Genomic DNA, 25,141 nt, shown 5'->3' with positions numbered 1-25,141 from the left:
TTAGCACAGTACCTGTAATATAATAAGTATTTAATAAATGCTTATTGATTGATAGGCCCATAATAGACTACATCTTTTATCTGAAGAACACCCAACCTCATTTTAGAAGCTTTTTTACCAGATAATCATTATTAAGGGGATCAGTATCTTTAGCCACAAAAAACCATGAAGACCAACTAAGACCTAGAAAAGTTAATCATCATCTGCATTGATGGAAGGGACCAATGAAACCATGGACTCTTGAAGTATTGGAGTAGTATGGGATTATGTTCAAATATACAATCTATTATTCTATAAATAATATGAGTATGATTGACTTTGTAAAGGCGAGTGATTATTTGAATTCCAAGTAACCTGGATTTTTATGTTTTCATTAGGGTAAAATGGTTTCCCTTCATGCTCTATAAAGGAAGAGCTACTTTCTTGAAAGCTTGCTTATTCAATGTCAGGGGTTATTCTGGGACACTTAGAACTTGCCTACTTCATTTAGTTCAATAGTATGAAACATTTCAGATTATAAGGATACTGTTAGAGATTTTCAAAAAACCTCTGGTAAGCCAAATCTGAATTAATAAATTTTGATTTAATACATTCAACTAGATCTGTGAGCATATCAGTTTGAGAGTTCCCTTTGGTAGTGAACCTATCTATATATTGTTTGAATTTTGCCCATGTTCTCCCAAAATCCTAGATAATGTATTCAATGTGCTGGAGGCCTTACTCATTTTCTCCTAACATTGTAGGGGATCTGATTGTCTGCCTGTCATTCCTTGCTTTTACCACATGGCCAAAGTAATATGATTATATTTCTTTGCAAGTCTTTCACAATTTATATATATATATATTTCTTATCATTTATACTAGCCTTTTCACAAATTTATTTTCTTTAACAATGTTTTGTTTTATTTTCTAAGCTGAGGTCTAATGGTGTTCTTCCCCCCCCCCCCCCCTGCGGAAATAACTCAAACCATTTTCAATAATAAATACTATATAAATATAAGATTTATATTAAATTCCACTTATTACACAAATAGAAGTTTTTTATTGGAATGGTTGTAATAGGAAGTTTATTTTCTTTAAAAAATGGACTAGTTAGTAGGTATAGATTACTTCTAACAAGTTCAGAGTAATTTTTTTCCTTCTTTTCTTTAGAAACATGAAGATACAGATTGTCCATGTGTTGTTGTCTCATGCCCACATAAATGTAGTGTCCAGACACTTTTGAGGAGTGAGGTAAGTTGTTTCTACCAATCATTTAAACTGTAAACAGATGTTTATTTGTGTAATTAGATTTAGAAGTTTAGATTATGAGATCTTTTTAGCTTTTGCAAAACTCATTTATTTTTTATTCTGAAGTATATAAAATTGATTAAATATTACAGTGATAGATAACTTTAGAAATGGTTTTGCAAAAATGTTTGTTTTTTTCCCTTTGAGTAGGGGGAAATGGACATTGTGAAAATTTGTCTCCATATGTAATTCATTGCATATATTAAAAGTAAATTTATAGCAAGTGTATCTTTTCCATTGTTTTATCTGTATCATCTCATCAGAAACAGTAAATAAAATGTGATAACAATGTTAAAAACTAGATTTTTTTTTTTACCCCAAGAGTTTCACTAGTATAAGATATCATCTAGTAGGAGGAATATAGACTTCTGACATTAATTTCATAGAGATTTTTATGAATGAAAGCTGTGAATTCTGATAGTAGCTAGAATGTCATTTCATTAAAAAATAAAATAAATAGCTTCTAACCTAAATTTTTCTCTGAAATACTTAGAAACAGCAACTCAAGTGATTAAAGATCTTAAGGGCACAATATTTTAATAGACAGTCTTCTCTTCCTTGATGCTCTACTAAGCAGTTATGTGATTTGGACAAGTTGCAACATTTCTGGTTATTTTTCTTCCTCTTTAAAATGAGTGATTTGGACTATTTCTAATATTACTACTAGCTCTGACATTCTATATTTGAAGATCCCTTCTAGCTCTAGAATTGTAAAAACCTTTCCAGCTTTTATTGGAAAGTTTATTTCCTTGTGGTTAAAAATTCTAGAGTTTCTTCTCTATAATCCTATAAGTGGTGAGAATAGAGAAATAAGGAAAGAAGGTAAATACAAAGAATGCCAAAATTACCAAAAGAAGACCTAGTTGTGATTATGTTAGATGTGGCTCAGGGAAAAAGTGACACTAAAAATGAAATAATATCAATGGCATTATATATATGCACATGTGTATGTATGTATGTGTATATATTATACATAATCTTGTATAAATTATATCAAGAATATTTAGTCAATATTAAGAGGTAATTTTCAGTTACACTTTATAGAACAAGCTACACAGTTACACTAGCTAGAGCATCATCATAAATTCATAGAATGTTAGAACTTGAAGGCAGGATTAAGGATTTTCACTTTACAGATAAAGAAACTGAGTTTCAAGGAGGTTAGGCAGCAACTGTCAAAGATGAGGTTCAAACCCAGGTTCCTCTTCAAGTCAATTGTTCAATCCAGAGCCAGCCTTCAAAACCCAGGTTTCTTGACCCTAGAGCTGCTGCCCTTTCCTGTCCATCCCTGCTGCCTCCATGCCCCAGTAGTACTCTACTGACACCCCGCTACACCCTGTCATTGTGTTTCAGAGACAATAATTACAGGATTACAAATAATAAAACAATAGCTCAGATGTTTTGTCAATGGCGCATGACATGAACACATATGTTTCATTTTAATAAAATCAGAATGATATTGGATATAATTTCCAGGACCTATTCATTCTTATAGCTCATTAGCTGCTAGTCAGGGAAAAATCTGTCTTTCTGTTGCAAATTCACATTTCTTTAGTACTTTAAGCTTTACAAAGCATTTTCCTCACAACCATCTTGGGGGAGACAGTGATGGAAGTCATAGAAGTCTTAACTATTCCCTTTTTACTGAAGGGTAGAGTGACTTGCCATGGGATTAATAGAAATGGTGTTACACCCAGTTCTGAATAGGAGTCATGGTTCTATGCGTAAGTTGAAGAGGTTCCATGAAAATTACAGTACTTCAAAATATCTCTCCCAGGGCCTGAAATTCCATCACTAGAGATTTATACCTTTGGATCTTAAAGGCTTTTTGGACTTAGCAAACATTTATTTCTGGTAGCTAGATAGTTGAGCAACAAAGAGTCCATGCAAGAATGAGACACAACACATATTGTGAAGCTGATGCATACAAAGCTTGTGGGTATTCAAAAGAATGATCAAAGAGGAGGTGAAAGGTCATCAGAGACTCATTTTCCTAATAACTAACCATACTTTGAATCCCTGATAAAGTCTCTTTTTATTAGGTTAGCAGAGCAACTGGAATGTGGGGCTTTTTTTTATTTATGTGTACATAACACTCTATATTCATTCCACATAGTTTCTAGTCTGAGAAAAATACATCTAAATTGTTAGTTTTTTCAGGACATGGATTAATTAGTCCCCACATTAAAGTGAATGTAAACATAAAACATCATACATCCTTTCCTCAAAGACATTTTTTTTAACTTATTGTTATTGGATTTAGTAAGAAAATTACCCTCTATCTTGTCCTAAACCCATCTTAATTTTTTTTTCTTAAGACTTCAATCTTCTATTTAATTTAGATTACTGGTAATATGGTCTGGATAGCTCTTTTTTATTATTAAATGTCCATTAGTATTAATAAATGGTGGTTACATGGAGGCTATATTTTATTTCTCTAATTTCCTCCCAGCCATCATTGAAGAAACTCCTGCTGAGTCAGTGGAGCTCTGCAAGGTTCTGAGAAGAATAATCAAGTAGACTTAGGGGGAATAAATAGCACTTTCTCTTCAGAGGATAGTCTTACCTAGAAAATAGCATTCACTAGCTTAACATATTTACCCTTATATTAGGGGACTGAAACAGAAGGTGTCAAAGAAAGAAATAGTTATGATTATTTTAGGTATAACTTGGAACAAATTACACTTAAAAATGAAAATACATATAAATATATTTCAATAATATATAAAAGTATGTGATTATGCCAAAAATTATAATAAAAAGAATAGTATTTTAATATTATAAATGATAGGATGATTTTTCAGATATACTTTCTCATAAATTGCAGATTGTCTTACAACAGCATTAAATGTATGTCATGATATAGTTATGCATAATTATACATAGTACAGTATTTTGTGGCTACCATTATTCATCTGTTTTCTCATTCCAAAAATGTTGATAATGTAAAATAAGATTACTAGCCATTTTTCTTATACTGTAGTTCATGAATATTTAATGATATAAATGAGAAAACATTTCTATAAAGTTGGTTCTTAACATATGTGTTATTTTGTGCTGATACAATACCTTTTTTTAAAAAAAAGTTGTTTTAGCAATGGTCATTGTAAAAATGATCTCCGTCCATGACAATTGTTATCCATTCTAAAACTATTAAGAGACAGGGTGGGAAGTAAGAGGCAACAGATATCTTATAAATTCTCTCATAATCCTTGTCCATTCTAAAACTATTAAGGGACAAGGTGGGAGGTGGCACCATTTCTTCCTTTACCATAAATGCTAACATATGGAGAATGGCTCCTCTGTATATTAGGAAACCAGGATGTGGTCCCAGAAAATAAATCTGTACTTATTAATATATATGAAAAACTGAGACTAACTAAGAGTTCCTTAGCTATGCTGAGTAGGAAGGGAAAAAAAAAAAAAGCAACAACAAAAAAAAACCTCCCTTGACTCTTTAATTGTACTTTTGTATACCATTGTCTCTGATTTGATATGTAATTATTTTTGGTGATTAAAATTTATTCCTTGAATTTTCTAATGTGAATTTTTATATTTAAGGAAGTTATCTTGGTCATCATATTAATATTTATGCATAACAAAATATTATGTACCTTTAAAATAATATCATTGTAATCATTTGTGCAGAAGACAAAGTAATTTGATATAATATTTAAAGAATATTTCAACCAAAGTAGGGGATTTTTTTTTTTTTTGGCCAAAAGATGAGTTTTCCTCTTTAAATTTATATGAATTTTTGCTCTAATTTAGTTTTTGAAATATTGGCAATCCTAAGATCCATATTAAAACAAAAAAAGCTGTGGGTTTCTTTTTAAGATTAAATGTCAAACAATCATTATAAGGGTACATTGGAGAAGAAATCAATGTTCTCTCAAAAGAGGAAAAACTCATCTCTGAAGATCCTGTGATTAATGGTACATTGTGTAAGCTTGCCTTGAAAATATTTTTCACTTTGTGTTTTTATGTACTGTATATGAGATGTGTGATCCAATTGCATCCTAAAATACTGTATGAGATTTCTATGTTTCATGCAATTTTCATTTCTAGTCCATAAATGTTCATTTTGGGTTTTTGTTTTTGTTTTTGTTTTTTGTTTTTGTTTTTTTTTTTTTTTTTTAATTCTGGCATTGCAGGTAGCTTATCACATTTTGAGCAACTTGTTCTAGAGAAACTACAGTTTAAAAAATTTTATATTAAATGTATTTCTGTATATAAGTGTATGTGTGTATACATGTGGATATATTGTATATTGCTGCATATGAGTCTAGCAAGCAGATTATATACACACTTGTATATTTAGAAACACCATTCTTAATAATACAACCCAAATGATCTGTGCCCTTAATATGTTTAAGCATTATCATGCAAACGTTTGTACCAAAACTCACATTTTTTTCCCGTTGCAGTTGAATGCACATTTGTCAGAATGTATTAATGCCCCAAGTACCTGTAGTTTTAAGCGTTATGGCTGCACTTTTCAGGTCAGTATATAATGATTATATTTCTCAATTGCTGAAAGTCTGCAATAAGAGAAACTTATATTGACATTTTAACGTGCAAGTTCTGAACTCCTCTAGTCTTTGTAAGGAAGCAGAAAACATATTAGTTGTATGAATGAGTTAAGTTGTATGCAGCAGGTCTTGGTGTCTGCTCTTTTTTCCTGTGATGTCTTGAGGCATCAGTTAGATCACTTTGGGGAGACAGAAGTTGTCTTTCCATTCATAACTTTTACAGTAAAAACATTTTTTGTTGTCTCTTCAAAAATATTTTGGGATTTTCCAGAGAGTCTGTAGCAGGAGTTTTAACTTATTTGAAAACAAAATATTGAACCTATATAAACATTTCTAATTTCTGCAGCATCTATAGTATTTCTATAGAATAATACATGGAAAAATAGCTATACGAAGTCACATACATATATAGATATGTGTAGAAAAAAATGAATGTTCAGATACATGTATATTTACTCAGATTTCATGATAACTAATCTAGATGCAAGTTTAGTTTGGATTTCCATACTTCCCATTTCACTAATGCTTTAAAGTTTATAAAGTACATTCCTAAGTAGTAAGAGATATGATGATCCCATTTTCTAGCTAACATACCTAAGACTCAGAAGATGCGAAATGATCAGCCTGGAGTCATACAATACTGAATCCATTTGGGTCCAGGATTTGAATCTGTCTTCTTTCCCTAATACCACATTTCCTCTGAGATTAGATAATGTGTAGGACAGTTACCAATAAGGACACGCATACACATACAATGTATTAGTATGGTAAGAACATACTATGTTATTGCTGCATATGTAATGTGAGAAACCTGTTTTTTATTTTTGTTTTTGTTTTTTTAATTATGTCTGAGATGGCCAGCAAATTTTGATTGAGTTTTAATTTAACTATATATCTTGATATTCTAAAACTATGAGAAGGGAAAATATATCTCAAATAAAATACTTTCCACTTAATCGTAATGTTCCATAAATTAATGCTACCTTAGGGTGATAGAAATCTTAATATTTTATTAGTCAGAAATTTAAGAATTATCTATAGTTTTCTCTTTATTTCTATAATAATGCTGACCCTTAACCACTGTTATGTCTTATGTACTATCATTCATTTTCTTTGTGTGCATATATATGTTTGTATATATCTAAATGTATATCGACATATATATATATGAATAGTTAACATACAGAGTATATGTTTTGGAGATCATAGACATTTTTCTAGTGGCTTCTTAAATTTTGAATCTTAAAACAATATAGACTTTTATACAAATTTACTTCTTAAGCAAGTGAATTATTATCACCTGTATTTGGAAAAGACTATAAGTTGGTCTACATCTTATGTACTCTGTATATTATATACGTTTGTATGTAATCTTTATAATTACTAAAATCTTTAGGCTCTGTAAGAGCAGCAAATCTTGATTTTTTTGATGAATAAATTATTGTTTTCTCTTAATAGATTAGTTGTAGTATATAATTTAATTAGATCCTAATTGGACTTGAATTTCAACATGCTCTTATGGCAGTATGTAAATATAATTTTGCATAACCTTATATATCATCAGTAGAAAATATTTTTAAATGGTCATTGCTGTGAAATAGATTATAAATTAATTATTTCAAAAGAAGGTTCTCTTTTTTGAGGATGGGGAGAAAATTAGTCCAAATTTATATGTAGGGTTATAAAACATTTTTATTTTTTAACTCCTCTTCTTTGATTATGCTCCCTTGTATTTAAAACATGTCAGTTACTTCAGTTGGCTAAAATTTGACATTAAAATCTCTTCTCCTGATTTGAATGTTTTTTTTTTATTAAACCTTATATGATCAGGTTTCCCTCTATTCAGATTTAGTATTGATTTTGTAGTTCTGTGTTACATTCTTTTTATATGTTTTTAAAATAGTAAACTTGATTTTAATGTTTAAATTCTGTGTTCTCACAGGGAACAAATCAGCAAATTAAAACCCATGAGGCCAGTTCAGCAGTCCAACATGTTAATTTGTTGAAAGAATGGAGTAATTCTCTAGAGAAAAAGGTACAGCCATCCATTTTTTACTGGTATTGTTAAATTTAAACAATTAAGGAAAAATGAAGAGAGAACAAAACCTTTTTGTAGGAATGAAATAGTGTCATAAGATTATCAAAAGAATGGAATTCCAAGACTGATCTTAAGACTCACCCATGATAATCTGTGGTTGGTGTTACAGGCTTTTTTTCTTTGACAAGCAAAATATGTATTACGTTTACTTCTCTAGTTATCATTACTGAATCTTTTAACATTTATGAGGTCAGAGGGGCTCACACATAATTGTTCTCTTTAGTCCCTTGACCAAAAGACAGCTAGGAAAAGTGGTTCAATATTTATAGATTTTCATTCTGGTCAAGATAATGATCCAAGACAGTACCAAAGGACCCATGATGCTATGAACCTGAGAGCAGAATAAAGCAAACTTTTTAGAAAACTTTTTAATTTTTGTTTTATTTTGTTTGTATTTTCTTTTGCAACATAGCTAAGGTAGAAATATGTTTTGCATGACCTCACATATATAATCAAAATCAAATTTTGATTATCTTTTCAAGGAGAGGGGAGAAAGGGAGAGACTTTGGGAACTCATAATTTTTAAAAATTATTTGTTTATAATTTGTTTACAATTGTTTACAATAAAAAATTTGTTTACACACAATTGGAAAATAATGAAATAAAAAATAATTTTAAAATAGAAAGAACATCCCTCAAAAACAGCTTATTTATGGCCTTTCTAGAACTTAGGAGTCTTAAGGAGAATATCAGGAGAATTATATGTCCTGAACAAGTTTATTTTCTACACAAGCACATTTTTTTCTCTTTTCCATGCCTCCCTGTTTTTGTTTTTATTTTCGAAGAAATTTTTAGTTCTCTTCTACTCTGAACTCTCTGGCATTTTAATGCCTCTTATGGGGAAAATACATACTGTGGTGTTTTCTGTGAGGAATCCTAAATTTCTTTCATAAAAATCTGCTAACTTGTGAGGCTTTCTAGAAAAAAGAATCATTCAAGGTGACCCCATTTAGAGTTGTAAAGGTCTTTAGAGATCATTTGGTCTAATATCTCCCTTCATTTTATAAATGAAGCAAGTGAATCCCAGTCAGGTAATTACAGAATCCCCAAGTTGTGGGTTATTTGTCAAAATAGAATCTCTAGCTTCACTTTAAGTTTTTATTTTTTGTTGGCCTTGAGGTTTGAAGGTTCCTGGAAGCAGTTTTGAAGAAAAATCCTTCTGGGAAAGATATTGAAGGAAGATTAAGATTTTATACAAAAACATTTTCATTCCACATAAAACAAGATACCTTCTTATTGCAAATAATATCTTTTAAATTGCTAAATAATCTTCTTGAAGAGCAAAATAAAAACATATTAGTCTTCTCCAAAGTGTTATTTTATATGCATTCTTAATTATAACCAAAAAAATAAGAATATGTGTCTAAATAATAGCAAAATAAAACAAAGGTACCATGTCACTGTCGCTTTTTTTTTGAGTTGGATTGCTCTCAGAATTTTCTAGGAATAAAAACTCAGATAAGCAGTGCTTTCCCTCACAGTAACTCTATGAGATGAATAGCATAGATTCATTTCTATTTTACAAAGAAAGAAACTGAACCTCAGAAAGACTAATTTACCCAGAGAAGTCATAGCAAGTAAATGTCAAAGCCAATATTCCAGCCCCAAATCTCTGACTTTCCTCCCTACTGCATCACAACTTGCTTGGTTACAAGCTGGTCTTTTCTCTGAACATTCTACAAACATGTATTTTTATTTTCACTTTCTTTTTTTATCGTTTGCGTTTATGGTCATTTATGTTTGTAACTAGTCTAGTAATTTTCTATCTAACACTGAATCAAGATCATATAGTTTTCATTTTGTCAACCTTTTATCTCCTGAGAAGATAATTTACTGTAATCTTTGTACTTCAGCATAAGTGATCTAATCTGATAAAGCTGTGATTCTAGTTTCATTCATTTAGTTAATCTAGTTCAGCCATACATAATATTTTGACAAATTGTCTACTGTTCTCCCTACAATACTTGATCCATTTTCAAAGCATTATAATTGTGAAAGTACTGCTTCCAAGGCTTCTTCCAAAGGCTACTTGAATCAACTTGCTGGAGCATTTTTATCTTTGGATGATTATCATTATTGTTCATTTCCTCACTTCCTGCTTTATAGTCTTTTTCCAGTTTAGAATGCATGGTTTGAATCACTGGAAATCCCAGGACATACCAGACTACCAGAATAGCTAAGCCACATATCATATGGCTTATTCTCTTAGAGAAAGGTAGCAAAAATAATTTTTTTGGTGAATTGACTTTTAATTTAATTAAAATATTATGAGGTATGACAAGGCAGAAATCTGAAGATTACAGATGAGAACTAAAATGTAATAGATGATTGATAGGTAATTGTTCCAAGAATGTAGTATAGTTCTGGTTTTTTATATCTTTAGAGAAATCTGAATGCATAATAATGTCAAGCTTGTTCATTCCAGACATATTTCAAAAACTTCTAATTTGAAGTAGCAAGATTGTTATTATAGTGCAGCTATATAGTTATCATTTTCAAAAATAAATGGAAAACAACACATGTAAAAATGAAGATCTTATTGTTCTAGAGTATTGATCAGTTTCTCTTTGTAAAATCCTCAGATCAGAATTTCATGGATGACTTCATCCTTGATTTGGGAAGTCAATCAAAAAACATTTATTAAGCACCTACAATATGCCAGGTACTTAAGGATACATATATAAAACATACAAATAAATAAATAAATGTCTGCGCTCAAAGAACTTAACATTCTTTGGAAGACCATATAGACATCCAAAAGTATATGCAGAATACATACAAGATAAATACAAGGTCATGGAAGGGAGGTCATTGACCATTAGAGAGATTAGGAAAAGCGTCATGTAGAAGGCAGTGTTTGAGCTGCATTTTCTAGGACAGAGCTTCTTAAACTTTTTCTATTCATGACACCTTTTCACCCAAGAAATTTTTATATAACCCCATGTCGAATCTGAGCTGAGGTGTTTCTGAGAGTGTTTGTGTTGTGTGTTTAAAACTAAGGCTAAAGTAAAGTCACAGGATGCAAGCACAAGCAAGCACTGCCAGCAACACCTTGGGTTAATTACCCCTTCAATTAATTTTTTTGCCTAATAAATATTGATTGATTGATTGATTCTCAATGTCAGCAGTATTGCCTCTATCTTCTCTTAGTGAACTACCACATTGATTTCAAATTAATTTTTGGTCATTGTAATCAGAAACCTTTTACTGTTGCCATTTTTTTCAAGACCTCCACATTGTTACATGACCCCATATGGAGGTTCGACCCATAGTTTAAGAAGCTTTATTCTAGAAGCTGAGAGATTCTTTGAATGAGAAGTGAGGTGGGAAGTCCATTATGGATATGGGGAACAATCAGAGATGAGAGATAGATTACCTACTATATGGAAAGAATAGAGAAAAGGACAGTTTGGCTGAATTGTAGAGTTCAGGAAGTAATTTGACTTTATATCTTTTAAAAACAATGAACCTTATATTTTAGAATAAGAGTAAAGAAAAGATTAGCTATTTGTCTTCCACAATAACTTTCATGAAACTCAACTTCTGTACAAATAACTGTATTAGAGTACATGTTACTCCTGCTGCTTTATATACTTTCCTGGAAAGAGGCTTAGTTTTTGGAGGCACTTAATATTTGGAATTTATACTTGTAACAGCCTAGATGAATAAAGCCCTTCTTCAGAAACTGGTTTCAACCTATCTTTCCTATCTTAATTTATATTACTCCCCTTCCTAATCCTTATATTATAGGGTCATAGAATTTAGAATTGGAATGAACTTTAAAGATGCAGTTTATTTGATGTGCAATTTTTTCTCTTTTACAAAACATAAGATCTTGAGTAGGAATTGTAGAAATTGTGAGCCATGATCTCTGGGTACAGATATTTTCAGTTTCCACTTTAGAATTGACTGTACTTCTTATACTACATTAACCATGTGCACATTTAGCATGCATAAAATAAGAGAAAGCCCCAAACTGAATATTTCTACCACTTTGAACTGGATTTTTGTTCTCTTCAAATCTCTTGAATACAATAGCAAAAATTCAATTTGTAAGATGTTATTAGAGGCATAGGGGAATAACAAGCCTGCCAATTCTTTTTGATGGACATAAGAAAAAGCAGTATTATAAGTGTTGGCAGCTCAAAAATAGATGAATTTAAAATTTTTTTTAAGATTAAAAACATGGAACTTTGTCATGCTATTTGGTACATTCTTTTAATGAGAAAATTGAGGTCATTCATCATGAGTTGCTTTTTTTCCTTTTCTCTTCATCTCAGAACCTCTTCTCATCATTCCCTTTTCCTTTCTCCTTTTCTACACCTTCTCCTTTCTGAAGCCAGCCCTTCTACATGTGCTCTTGAGTCTGTGTTCTCCTGTCTTTTTCAACAAACACCTTTCCCTATCTACTGGTTCCTTCCCTACTGGCTTTGAACTTGTCCAAATCTTAAAAACTTTCACTAGACTCTTACCATCCCCTCAAAAGATATTATTCTACACCTTTCTTCCCTTTCTTAGAAAATTTTAAAAAGCTTTATATTCACTGCTTCTACTTCCTCTTCTACCATTTATCCCTCAACTCTTTACAATCTGACTTCTTACCTCATCACTCAATTGAAATGTTCTCCCCCAAGTTACCAATGAAATCTAAATTACCATAGCTGATGATCTTAATCTTCTTTCTTCTTGAGCTCTCCACATTTGACACAGTTGACCACTATCTCCTTCTAAATACTCTTTCTTCCCATGCTTTTAATTCTGGCCATTCCTTCTCAGTTTCCATAATCCATATCATTTGCTCTAACTATAAGTTTCTTCCAGGGCTATTCTTTTACTATACATTTTTTTTTCTGTGTGTGTGTGTGTGTGTGTGTGTGTGTGTGTGTGTGTGTGTGTGTGTGTGAGAGAGAGAGAGAGAGAGAGAGAGAGAGAGAGAGAGAGAGAGAGAGAGAGAGACCTCATGAACATGGGTTTAGCTTCATTATTTTTATTTTGCATATCACTCATAGATCTAAATATATTCAGCTTTTATTCTCTTCCCTGACCCTCAGTCCCAAATTACCAAAGGCTTTTGGACATTTCAAACTGCTTGTCTTGCAGACATCTGCCTCAGCATGACCAAAATATTTCATTATCTTTCTCCTCAAACACCTCTTTAAAAATTTTCCATATTTCTATCAACGTTACCACTAATCAGGTTTGTAATGTTGGTACAGTCGCTAACCACTCTTCTTATCCAAATTTCCAATCAGTTGTCAAAACTTGTTTCTACTGCAAGATCCCATTTGACTCTCCCTTTACTCACAAAGTCACCATCTTAGTTTAGACCCTCATCATCTCTTGTATAGACTGTTAATTTCTCCCTGCTTCAAGCCTCTTCTCAATCCAATTAATCTTCCTCATAGCTGCTAAGTGTGTTTTTCCTTAAATGCAGATTTAACTGTGTCTTAAGCTTCAGAGGTTCTAGATTGCCTCCAGAATCAAATAGAAATCTCCATTTAGCTTTTAAAGCCCTTTATAACTTATCTTTCCAGCCTCATTTTATATTGCTTTCCCTCCAGAATTCTGATCTAGATAAACTGGTTCTCTTGGTATTCCTCACATTTTGTTCCACTCTATCCCCTATTCTTGAAATGCACTGGTCTCCTTACCTCTGCCTCCAAGAATCTCTCTAGTCTTTTAAGATACAGTGCCGATACCCCTTTCTGCAGATCTCTTCAACAGTTAGTGCCCTCCTTCCTTAAGTATTTTAAATTTAACTATATTTTATTTATTTGTAGTCACTCTCACTGTATTCTTTTTCTTGTCTCCCCTGAAGGAAAGTAATAAGCTTCCTCAATAGTTAGTCATTAAAACATTTATTAAACACTTAATACATGTCAGTCATTGTGCTAAGCACTGGAGATATACAAATACAGACAGTCTCTGACCTCAAGAAGCTTATATTAGATTAATGGTGGCTGAAATAGTCAAGGGCACAGAAAATATCTGATGGAGAGTTTCAGAGAAGTCCAAAAGCAGTGTAGCTGATGGGAAAGGAAGTTCTTCCTGAGAGATGAGGTTTTATGCCTCATCTTGTATCCATAGCACCTAGCACATCATATAACTAATGCTTAATAAATGCTGATTGGTTGGTTGGTTTTCATATGCAGATTAGAACCCTCAGGAGAAATGAATTCAGGATTCCCCCTTTAGGAAAGATCATTTAAATTGAGAATGCCAAAGAGCACTGTCTCCATGAATGCAACAAAGATAACATCTTTTAGGAATAAAAATTAATTCACTAGAGAGAGTGGACCTAGAAGTTTGAGAAATTAGAATAATTTTAATAATTAGATATTGACTCTAGGCCCTAAAGGAAATTAGTTTTGGTGACCAAGAGAGGGCATGTATTTAATATTCTTATTAGTGTAATGAGAAATCACATACCATAAAATAAATTCTTTTTGATATAATGAGAAATCATATTTTGCCCATGAGAAATTATATATCTGTGATTCTAGATGAAAGTGTTAGTTTTTTAAATAAACAGAATGCCAAATTTCACTATTTGCTTTGGATTAGTAGATAGTTTTGTGCATGAAAATGACTCCTATACTATTTCATGTAGAAAGAATAATATTGAGGAATGGCACCATCTGAGCTCATGTCATTTTGTACATGAGACCCTTGTGTCATAGTGGACTGAAGGCTGAGTATAGAGTAAAAAGGACTTTACCTGCTGTGTGATCCTGGATGAATTGCTTAAACTTCTCTGTGTTTGAGGCAATTCATTAGAATGTATCTACCAATTCATAGACACTCTGTGATTGATTGTCTGAGAAGATGACACTGATGAAAAACATAGATCCTTCCAGTATTCATGTATAGCTATAGCACCCTTCACTTTAGTATTCAGAATGTCGACTCTCTTTCAGTGTTACAGACTGATTCTCTCTTTTTTCTAGTCTTGGAGAAGGGCTGACTTTATAATAAAAATTTATTTTTGCATCATGATTGAAAGAAGATGCATGGAATAGTGGGCCAAGAAGACCTGGGGCTGACCAAGTCCCATGCCACTGGCTATGTAACTCTGGGATTATTACATAACCTTGCATTGCCCTAGAAAATTCTCTACAGCTCAGAAATTAAAGATCATATAAAGAATAAATAATAAAATAATAAGTCCAAATTCTCATCCCCTTTTGACTATATGATATTATTTGATAGTATATAGTCATGTGTTAATTAATTGTAGATTTTTTTCCAGGTTTCCTTGCTTCAGAATGAAAGTGTAGAAAAAAACAAGAGTATACAAAGTTTACACAATCAGATTTGTAGCTTTGAAATTGAAATTGAAAGACAAAAAGAAATGCTCCGGAATAATGAATCCAAAATACTTCATTTACAGGTAAGCATTATTAAAACTCTACTAGGTTATGTTAAGGTAAAAGTTACATGCTCTCTTTTCTGTTTAAGACTTTTCCAATGTGATAATAAAATTAAAACTAATTTTTATTTCATGTAATCTTATGTAGATTAACCTATCACATTTAATGATATTTATTGTTGTTATTTCCTGCATGGCAATTAAAAATAAATGTTAAACAATTAAAATACATGGTTATAATTAGTGTTATTTTTATACAACTAAAATAAATTCTTCTAGTTTTTTCTCTTTTCATTTTGTTAGTTCTCCAAGTACCTATAAAGAATATCAGTTTAGTTTTCCATGATTCTATGTACATTAATAATTATTACACACATATTCACTGACGCACACCTAGAGACAAAGGGCATGCCTGGAATTTCCCAATATCTGAAGTATCCTGGGCCCCAAAACTATTGCATGAAACTGAAATTTCCTCTGTTCTTCTCCTTGAGTCCTTTAAGGATTTACTCTGCACTGTATCTAGCTGCTCCCAGGTCTCATGTATCTTTTGAGCCAGTGGAAACTGGACTGCAAGGGAAGCTGTAAATGTCCATTATTAATTTCATGAACTAGAGTGGTGATGTGCTTTCCATTTCATCAGTTTTACAGCATGCTTTGAAATAAAGAATCAAAAGGAAATATGGTTTAGTGATTAGCATAGCCATGGGAGCTGGGAGTTTGTTTCAGTGCCTAATTTTACCCATTGGCTTGTTTCTTGGTCAAACCACTGAACTCAGGAACTTTTGTTCTTTTGTGTAATGAAAGTTCCAAGGAATCCTATATAAATTAAAGTCAATTCAATTTAACAAGTAGTTATTAAATATCTATTTTGTGCAAAACATTATATTAGCTGCTAGAGATAAAGAAATGACACCATAAAAACTTATAAGTTATGGGATATGGAAGAGAGGGGTAGAAATAAGATAATTATACCAATTAAATACAACATGCATTGGTTTAGCATCTGTATATAAGGCCCGATGATAGATGCTGTGTGCACAGCACATACACAAAAGCAACAGTCTACCCTTGAAGGGTTTATATTCTTCTGGGAATGGGAAGGATACAACATGTAGATAGACGTAAGATTTGCCGCACTTTGGGAACTTGGGACATCCCATTACTCATTCCTTGATCCCTCTTTTTACTTCCAGCTCTCTGAACTCCTCCTTTCCTCCAAAGTTTAGCTCAAGTGCTGCCTCTTTCAAGAGATCTTTTCTATACTTATAAGTACACAACCTCATGAAAGTATTGATCATTTATTTTGTACAGATTTTTTTATTGGCTTCTCTACATTCATATTGTTTCCTCCAGGACATAAGATATTTAAGGGCAGAAATTCATTCTTGTCTTTGTTTGCTTAGCACAAAACATGCCACCAGAGCATAGAGGCACTTGTTAAATTTTTGTTGAATTTCTGTTCTTCTAGTTATCTATCCGACAAATGACTGGTTCTCCAACTCATGCGTTTTGTTTGCATAAACATAGAATGACAAGATCATGAAAGTCAATTCAGAAGCAATCTTCGAAATCTAATTAAAACTCCTTATTTTACTGACACAGAAACTGAGGTTAGATCCCTTGCTTTAGGCCCACAAGCATATCACTACAAATTCAAACATAATATTACTAGTATGTTTGAAAGACCATAGATATCTAACCTACAGATTGAAGTTATTGGTGGACTTACTCCCTTCCTAATGAATATTGTATGATTACAAGTAATCATACATATGTTTCCTTAAATATGAAATATTTAATTCAGATTCATAATCATTTTTGTAAATGCTTATTCTCTCATTTTAAATATTGTACTAGGAAAGACATTAGTCCTGAAATTAGCCTTTCTGAAATATGTGACTTGTAACTACTTCAGAAAAGTGAAAATCTCATACATTATTAGAAAGCTTGTTACTCATATTCATTTATAGGCATGAAGTGATGTTTTTTACAGCTAAAATCTCCATGACTTTTTTAAGGTTTACAAGGTTTCCTACTCTCATAAGAAATAGATAGTTTAAGGCATTTTGGCCATTTTAGAGATAAGGAAAATGAAACTGAGAAAAATCAAGATCATGTGATCAGAATTTAATCACTTCACCACATCTAAAAATCACCGGGGAAAAGATTCTGAGTTTAGGGGATTCACAAGCACACAAATTTATGTACCACTGAATTAAATTAAAGTTAATTTTAGATCTAGTCAATGGAAGTATATTTATCTCAATTCAGAATTCGTGTTGCATTCATTTTAAGCTGTGCCCTCTTCTACCTTACTCTATTCAAAATGTGTCTTATTTATATATAGCATTCATGTGAAGATACCATTTATTAGAACATTTGGATATGTTAGTCAATTAGTTAAGAGATAATTCATGATATTAGTTACTTGACACTATTAGGAAAATAAATGTTTAAATTAACATGAATTTCTATATAGGTGTTAGAGTGTTTATAAATTCACTTATTCACACCCATGTAACAAAAATTTATCTTGAGTTTAGTTTAGTGGATGTCTTGCCTTCAAGGATGAGATCATGTTTGTAACTTACATGTAGAAAGTACTAATTATCACCTTCCATTTAAATTATTTCATGTTTACAGGTCAAAAGGCCCATTTAAAAATAAACATTTTCCTCCTTTGCCATGGCTGGAAACTACTCTTAAGTCTACTTCTCTTAAGTGGTTTCCAGAGTCAGCTTGGGTCTTTTCATCATCATCATCATCTATGAGTTGCATAAAGTTCAGACTTCTGTGCCATGTGAAACCTTAAAACTCACATGTTCCATTCATGAACCAAGTGTGAAATATAGGTGGTAGTTTAAATTACTAGTAGCTACACAGAACAAAATTGACCTATATGATTATATTCTGTTCCATACATAATTTACACAGATTTTCTCCATGTAATCTGGCTTGGAATTGCCCTCAAATTTCATTCATCCAAATTTATTTAATTGAACATTTGTGATACCTCATATAGAAGATAGTGATAAACCACAATTAAACCTTTCATTCATAAAATATTTGGCAGTTTTCAATCCCCTTTCCATGGATTGTCTTATTTGATTCAGGCCTCTCAATAGTCTGATAAGGGAGACAGGCTATGGTTATATTCCTCATATCATAGATGAGAAAACTGAAACCCAAGGTGGACTGATTTCCCAAATTCATGTGCCCAGTGTACAGAACACGGGCAAAACAAGGACCAAATTTTCTGTCTTTAGTTCAATGTTCTTTCTTATAAATTAGTATAAATGGACTTAATTCAGAACTCAAATGCTTAAATAAATTTTATTGACAACTTATTAAGCACTCTAGTTTCTACTAGCTTACCTGATTTTACTTCAATTAACTAATTAATCAACAAGCATTTATTAAGTATCTACTATTGCCAGACAATATGCTAGGTGTGGAGGATACAGAAACAAATGATAACCTACTGCAGGAATACAATATGCTTATTAGGATTAATTTGTACTCTTGTTTATAGTATTGTAGTACTTCAGAGGAATCAGATTATTTTTAAAAATGATTTTTCTCTACCTCCAATAGAACTCCTTCCCTCCCTACTGAAAAAAAAAATCAAATTCACATACACATACATACGCACACATACAGACATACACAAACTTGAGCACATGCACACAGAGGCATACAATTCTATATTGGAATCTTTACTGTACATTGTACTTGTTTGATAACAAAATAATCTTATTCTCATAAGAAATTATATTCTTTTGAGAAATTATTGTTGTATTTTTAAAATATGCAAGTAATTACTTTTTCTTGGAAAGAAGAAAAAGAGGAAGACATTTGTAGACCAGGTAACTAAGTAAAAAATGTGTTTTTTCATAGTTTCTTTTTAATTATTAACAACATGCTGTAGGTACTGAAACTTAGATGTTTAAAAATAAATTTCTAAAAGGAGAAGTAGAGATAGTGGGGACCAACAGGGTTATCCCCTTCGATGCAGTGAATGCTGGACTGCCCCTTGAAGGTAATTTATGACTCTCACAATGTGACTTAAATCTAAATTACCTTGGGTCATCTGGATTCTTTCAAACATGCAAATTTTTTTTAGAAGCAAAAAACCCCTTTAGGTTCTGAAAATGGTCACAAACTATGCATGACATATTAGGGCAGACAAGAATCTGAAACAAATAGGACAGGCTCTTGTCACCCAAATGACAATCCTATCCAATCTCTTCCACCCCACCAAATGACAAAAATTATTGTATTATTGTTCACATGAAATTTACCACTGATTCTGTAGGTGAAATCTCTATCAAATCAATTAAATTGAGATGCGAGGAATCAATTATTTCACCTCTTTGCTCCTCAGTTTTCCACTCTGAATATGAGGAATTAGACTAGACCAGCTCAGGTAAAGATCAAGAGTGAGTGTGTGAAAGAAATGAATTCTCTTTTGCAAAAAAAAAAAAAAAAAAAGTATAAAACAGCTAAATAAAAATATAAAATATCCCAAATAGGAAAATTTACAGAAACCAATATCAGAAAAAAAGCTATCAATGAATTAGAAGCTGAGTGAATCAGTAAGGAACCTGGAGTTTAAAAGATCTGAGTTTAAGTCATGTCTCTAACATTCTCTAAAAGTGCAAGTCACTTAATCTTTCTTAGTCTCAGTTTCCTTGTGTATTAAATGGTGACAATAGCATTTAGCTCACAGGGTCAGTGTCACATGAGTCTGTATGTACATATATCCATGTTTCATGTATGTGTGTGTGTATATATATAATGTGTGTATATATATATATATATATACACACAGAGAGAGAGATATATATTATATATATGCTTATGAATACACATTATGGCACTTTGCAAACCTTAAAAGGCTATTTAGATAATGCTAGAGATTGTAACTACTTAAGTGCATCCATGATCTCATCTATGTAAACAGTGATACAAATTACAACCCATCCTTCTCCTATGTGACTTTTGTCCATATCTTTCTATAAATCCTTCCTGTGAGGTCCCACTCAATGTACTTCGTCTAGATCTTTTGATACTGGATAGATATCTGGTAGATACTGGGTAGAGAGTGGAGTATGGTAGCAGTTTGTATGTTATCCTCTGATAGTGGGCTGCTTTCTTTTCCTGTCACATGTTTCTCTGACAATATCCTTTGTGCCTCTTCTTGGGCACAGTTCTTCCCCTGGCATAATGTTGTAGCTTTCAGGTGCCTTTCCATTGTCCTTTGGATGATTCTCAATTTAAATTCTTCCAAAATGGGCATTCCCTAACTTCTAATCAAACAAAATTACCAGAAGAATATTGAGGTTAAAGCAGAAGAAGAGATTTGAAGTCATTAAAAGCCCTCAGTTTACCCAACACAATCCAGGTTGCTTTCATCCTCTAGTTTATTTTTAAGCACAGTTTATTGCCTATGGAGATATATGTGTGGATGGACTAGCTTTGAGGATTGTTAACCCAACCACTTATTGTAGGGAGCCCCACTTCCACTTGGACTCAAGAAGTATCCTCTTTGATGATGGCAAACAGCTTTAACAAGCATATGAATCTTGTTTTATGTTTTACTTAATATTAGTAATCAGAGTCATCAAGAAAATTTTCTCTGTTGTTGTATAGTTCTAGGAATGCTGTATGATTTTGAAGCCAGAGAGAATTTGTGTGTGTGTGTGTGTGTGTGTGTATGCATATACATATACAGTAAAATCCTATATTTTTCACATCATTTAGAAAATGATGTGACTATAAAGATGTAGTCTGTTAGAAAATGTTCACAAAAGCCTGCTTGTTCCCTTCTCACTCTCATCAAGAATGACCTTGATGTGTGTATATAGAATTATCTTGGTTATCTACTCCAGTTTGATTGTGAAGAGGTTCATTTCTCTGACCTCATCTTTCAGACTCTGAATCTTAAATACAATTGTGATTTTTCAGTAGAAAAGAAATCTTAGGAAAACAATATATTCAATAACCATCACCACCAAAAATAAAACAAAACCTCTTTTGTAAGGCATTGAAACTAGGGATTGAAGTTCTCTCTTGTGGAGGATTTCAGAAAACTTAGGTTATTTTTACTTGAGTTTCTGATCATCTTGTTCTTATTAATGTAGTTATGTGCTATTTTTTAAAATTCTTCTGTTTCATGCTTAATGCATTTTCAAACATTTCTAATTGATTTTGCTTTTTCATTCCCTTTGTACTGAAAAGCGAGTGATTGATAGTCAGGCTGAGAAGCTAAAAGAACTGGACAAAGAGATACGTCCCTTCCGACAAAACTGGGAAGAGGCTGACAGCATGAAAAGCAGTGTGGAATCCCTCCAGAATCGAGTAACAGAACTGGAAAGTGTGGATAAATCTGCAGGACAAGCGGCACGAAATACAGGTGAGAAAAGAGAGGCAGAAAAAGTAGTGAATGTTTTATCGTCTCCTTGAGGTAGAAGACAGCTGGAATCCCTGCATCCCACTGAACTCTCCTCTTGAAGGGAAAATTGGCACATTGATTCTTCAGTTATCACAAGGAAAGGCCATTTGTGTAAAAGTCATTTACATGTGGCAAATTTCTCAGATAATACCAGTGACTTGTGTACTACATTTAGTTCTCATGTTATAGAAAAAGCCCTGGTGTTAAGAGTGACAGAGAATAAGAACACATGCATGTTACAAGTACAGTGCACATATCTAGGAGCATAATTAGTTCATGGCTTCCAGGTAGTTCATCATTTTTACATGAATTCAACAGTGCCTCCATCTATAGCTAAAATGATGGATTTAGAGCTTAAAATAATCCAGTACAATCTCCTCATTTTACAGACTGGCACCTAAAAAGGTTAAATGATTACCTCTGGTCACCCAGGTCTGAGTTCAAATTCAAAGTTCTTTCCCCTGAATTGTGCTGCTTTTCAGTATTCTACAGGCAATTGAAAATATGAGCTGGGACCTTGGAGGAAAGATCTAGAATGGACATATTTATTTACATAGAATTAATATTTTTGACCTTGGAAGAGAGTTTATTTAGTATTGACCAAATAGGATAGTCCATCCCCGTGTTGATAGGATTTTTTTCTGTATCTGCTGAATGGTTTCATAAGTTACTATGGCCAAAAAAATATATTCCCTGGTAGCTAACTTGGTGAGCTAACCTCCACATTTAATTATGCTAGTGTTTTGCCTGTCCTCAAAGCCTTCCCAGTTTAGAGGTGAGAATAATGCTATTATTGTCATTATCTTGATGTTCTTGTGGTTTTATTATTGATATTAATATTATAGAGCTCAACTAGAGAACTGGAGAGTGAGAATAGGCAATACTTAAAATTATGTCTGAAATGGAGGTCTATGCATGGTCATAAGATCACAAAGCCATTTTAGCTACAGTAAGGAAGATTTTGTAAAGAAATGCAAGAGTAATAAAAAAAAGAAAATTAAGAGTATTGTAAATATAATAGGAATTGAACAGGGAATTTATTAATTGGTATGGAGAAGAATGAACCATGTTGGAATAAAGTGACTGTTCTTGGCAGCTGAGTTGTCAGAGTACTACCATTGAGTTTAGAAAGCAGGTATGATAGGAAAATTCTTATGGAAGCCATATGTATTTCCTCCTATCCAATCTCTTCCACCCCACCAAATTTTACAATATTGGTCTATCTTAGATAAAGACTATTTTGGGTCAAGTGGCAGATTTTAGCTAAAGTATATCAGTGTGAGCTGTATGAATCTTGCCATTGCTGATATTTCAAAGTAGTTGAGTTCTATTTCTTTCCCTTCCTCTCTTTTAGGCTTGCTTGAGACACAATTAAGCAGACATGACCAAATGCTAAGCGTTCATGATATTCGATTGGCTGACATGGACCTCCGATTCCAAGTCCTAGAAACCGCCAGCTACAATGGGGTGTTAATCTGGAAAATTCGAGATTACAAACGAAGGAAGCAAGAAGCTGTCATGGGGAAGACCTTGTCGCTGTATAGCCAGCCCTTCTATACTGGCTACTTTGGCTATAAGATGTGTGCTAGGGTTTACCTTAATGGGGATGGGATGGGAAAAGGAACTCACTTGTCTTTGTTTTTTGTCATAATGCGTGGAGAATATGATGCTTTGCTTCCTTGGCCATTTAAGCAAAAAGTGACTCTCATGCTAATGGATCAGGGATCTTCTCGTCGTCATTTAGGAGATGCTTTCAAACCTGATCCAAACAGCAGTAGTTTCAAGAAGCCCACGGGAGAGATGAACATTGCATCTGGGTGCCCTGTCTTTGTGGCCCAAACTGTTCTAGAAAATGGGACGTATATTAAAGATGATACTATTTTTATTAAAGTCATAGTGGATACATCGGATCTGCCAGACCCCTGACAAATACATGGGGAAATGGATTTAAGCAACAGATAACCCCACTTAGGGGTTTTGAACCAGTCTGTCTTCAATGAGGTCCTAAGCTCAGAAGAGGACCTTGTGGACCAGAAGGAAGAGTCTGAAGGCATAATTGCATAGGGTCCAATGGTGAAGTAGCAACACATTAAGAAATCATACCTTGGTATATTTTCTATAGAACTAGCAACATTTCAACTCTGAAGAATTATTTATCCATCATTGGGATAAATATTACTGTCAGAGGGTTTTAATTTTTATTTTTAAAGATCTAGTTAATTGAGGTAGAAAGACATATATGCTAAGCAAAACAAACAAACAAAACAGATATGATTTTTCTTCCTTAAACTAGAACACCAAAAAATTCACATGGGGATAGCTGGATATGTCAGCATGTTAAGTAAAAGAAGAAATGACGAAATCATAATGCAGTTCTGATATATTCATTCAAAAAAAAAAAAAAAAAGGAAAGTGCAATCTTGTTTCAAATATAATATATTGTCTATTTTTAAGGCCTCACCTGGTCTCTGTTTTAGTAATTTGTTTGTCAGAAGACCCTGAAGTATTCAGTCTCTAAATTTGGAATCATTTTTTGATTTAAAGTTTTACTGATAATGATTAACACAAACATCTTATTTTAAAATGTTGATAGACTGATATTTCTTGGAAGAAAATGTAAAATATCAAACACTGGTTATCACTTGTGATAGGAAAGAAAATATTCAATCTGTTGTTATTTCTCGTTAGAAATGTAAACCTACAATATATGTCGTAGTTAATGACACTACTTCAAAATTATTAAGAAAGAAAAATTGCTCATGGATGCCGTGCATCATTCTCAGATTTATAATTGTTTTCACCCTAAAATAGGGCATTTGTTGAACTCTGAAGTTCTAAACAAAAATCCTGTAGGTTTTTAAAGCTCTGCCCCATGTGTTCAAATGATCTCTCTATTGCTGATGACACAAATATTAAATCTCCAAGATGCTTAGTGTTCTGGGGGGGTGGGAAAGGCGGTTCATGCAGAAGGTGGTCACTTTAGATACGTTTATTCATTCTGTCACAATTGCTGCATTTTGTTAAAGATCTCAGAAAGTGAAGTCTTTCCATTGAGATGGTGGCATAATGTACATGTGCCTTAGATGTGACATGCTGCTTCTATACCATAGATTTGTACTCAGTTAAATTAGAGAAAAATGATAGCTTAACTAGACTTTTCTGTTGTTATCCATGGACTTTATCCATATGAGGGCCCCTTAAATGATTTCCTGAACGTGCTAACAAGAAGCCAAACTAGCCTTTTGGCCTCTGGAGCTTCCCTTGCTTGATTGTTGTGGATTCCAAATCTTCAGGCCCCAGCAGTTTTCTCACACTGCTCCCATGGAGCTTGGTCTTAGGGCTTTGATCCCATCCCCAAGGCTAATGTGGAGTAGAAAATTATATCCTCTTCCATA

The 25,141-nt window shown here is 32.7% G+C and overlaps 1 protein-coding gene across 4 annotated transcripts in view; it reads left to right on the top strand.

The window, feature by feature from the left end:
• Window positions 1-24,508, top strand: part of TRAF3 (TNF receptor associated factor 3) — a 150,743-nt gene extending 126,235 nt beyond the window's left edge. For all 4 annotated transcript variants that reach the window (XM_074291203.1, XM_074291205.1, XM_074291204.1 and 1 more), the window contains 6 exons: window positions 1,153-1,233; window positions 5,718-5,792; window positions 7,765-7,857; window positions 15,170-15,310; window positions 21,533-21,707; window positions 23,101-24,508. In XM_074291203.1, the coding sequence (XP_074147304.1) occupies window positions 1,153-1,233; window positions 5,718-5,792; window positions 7,765-7,857; window positions 15,170-15,310; window positions 21,533-21,707; window positions 23,101-23,672 (1,137 nt within the window). In that variant the 3' untranslated portion in view covers window positions 23,673-24,508. The remainder of the gene's footprint in view (window positions 1-1,152; window positions 1,234-5,717; window positions 5,793-7,764; window positions 7,858-15,169; window positions 15,311-21,532; window positions 21,708-23,100) is intronic.
• The last annotated feature ends 633 nt before the right edge of the window (window positions 24,509-25,141 follow it).

Source organism: Sminthopsis crassicaudata, chromosome 2 (genome assembly GCF_048593235.1).
Source record: "Sminthopsis crassicaudata isolate SCR6 chromosome 2, ASM4859323v1, whole genome shotgun sequence".
NCBI lineage: Eukaryota > Metazoa > Chordata > Mammalia > Dasyuromorphia > Dasyuridae > Sminthopsis > Sminthopsis crassicaudata.
The sequence above is the reverse complement of the archived record's forward strand: the minus strand, read 5'-3'. Positions and strand labels throughout refer to the sequence as shown.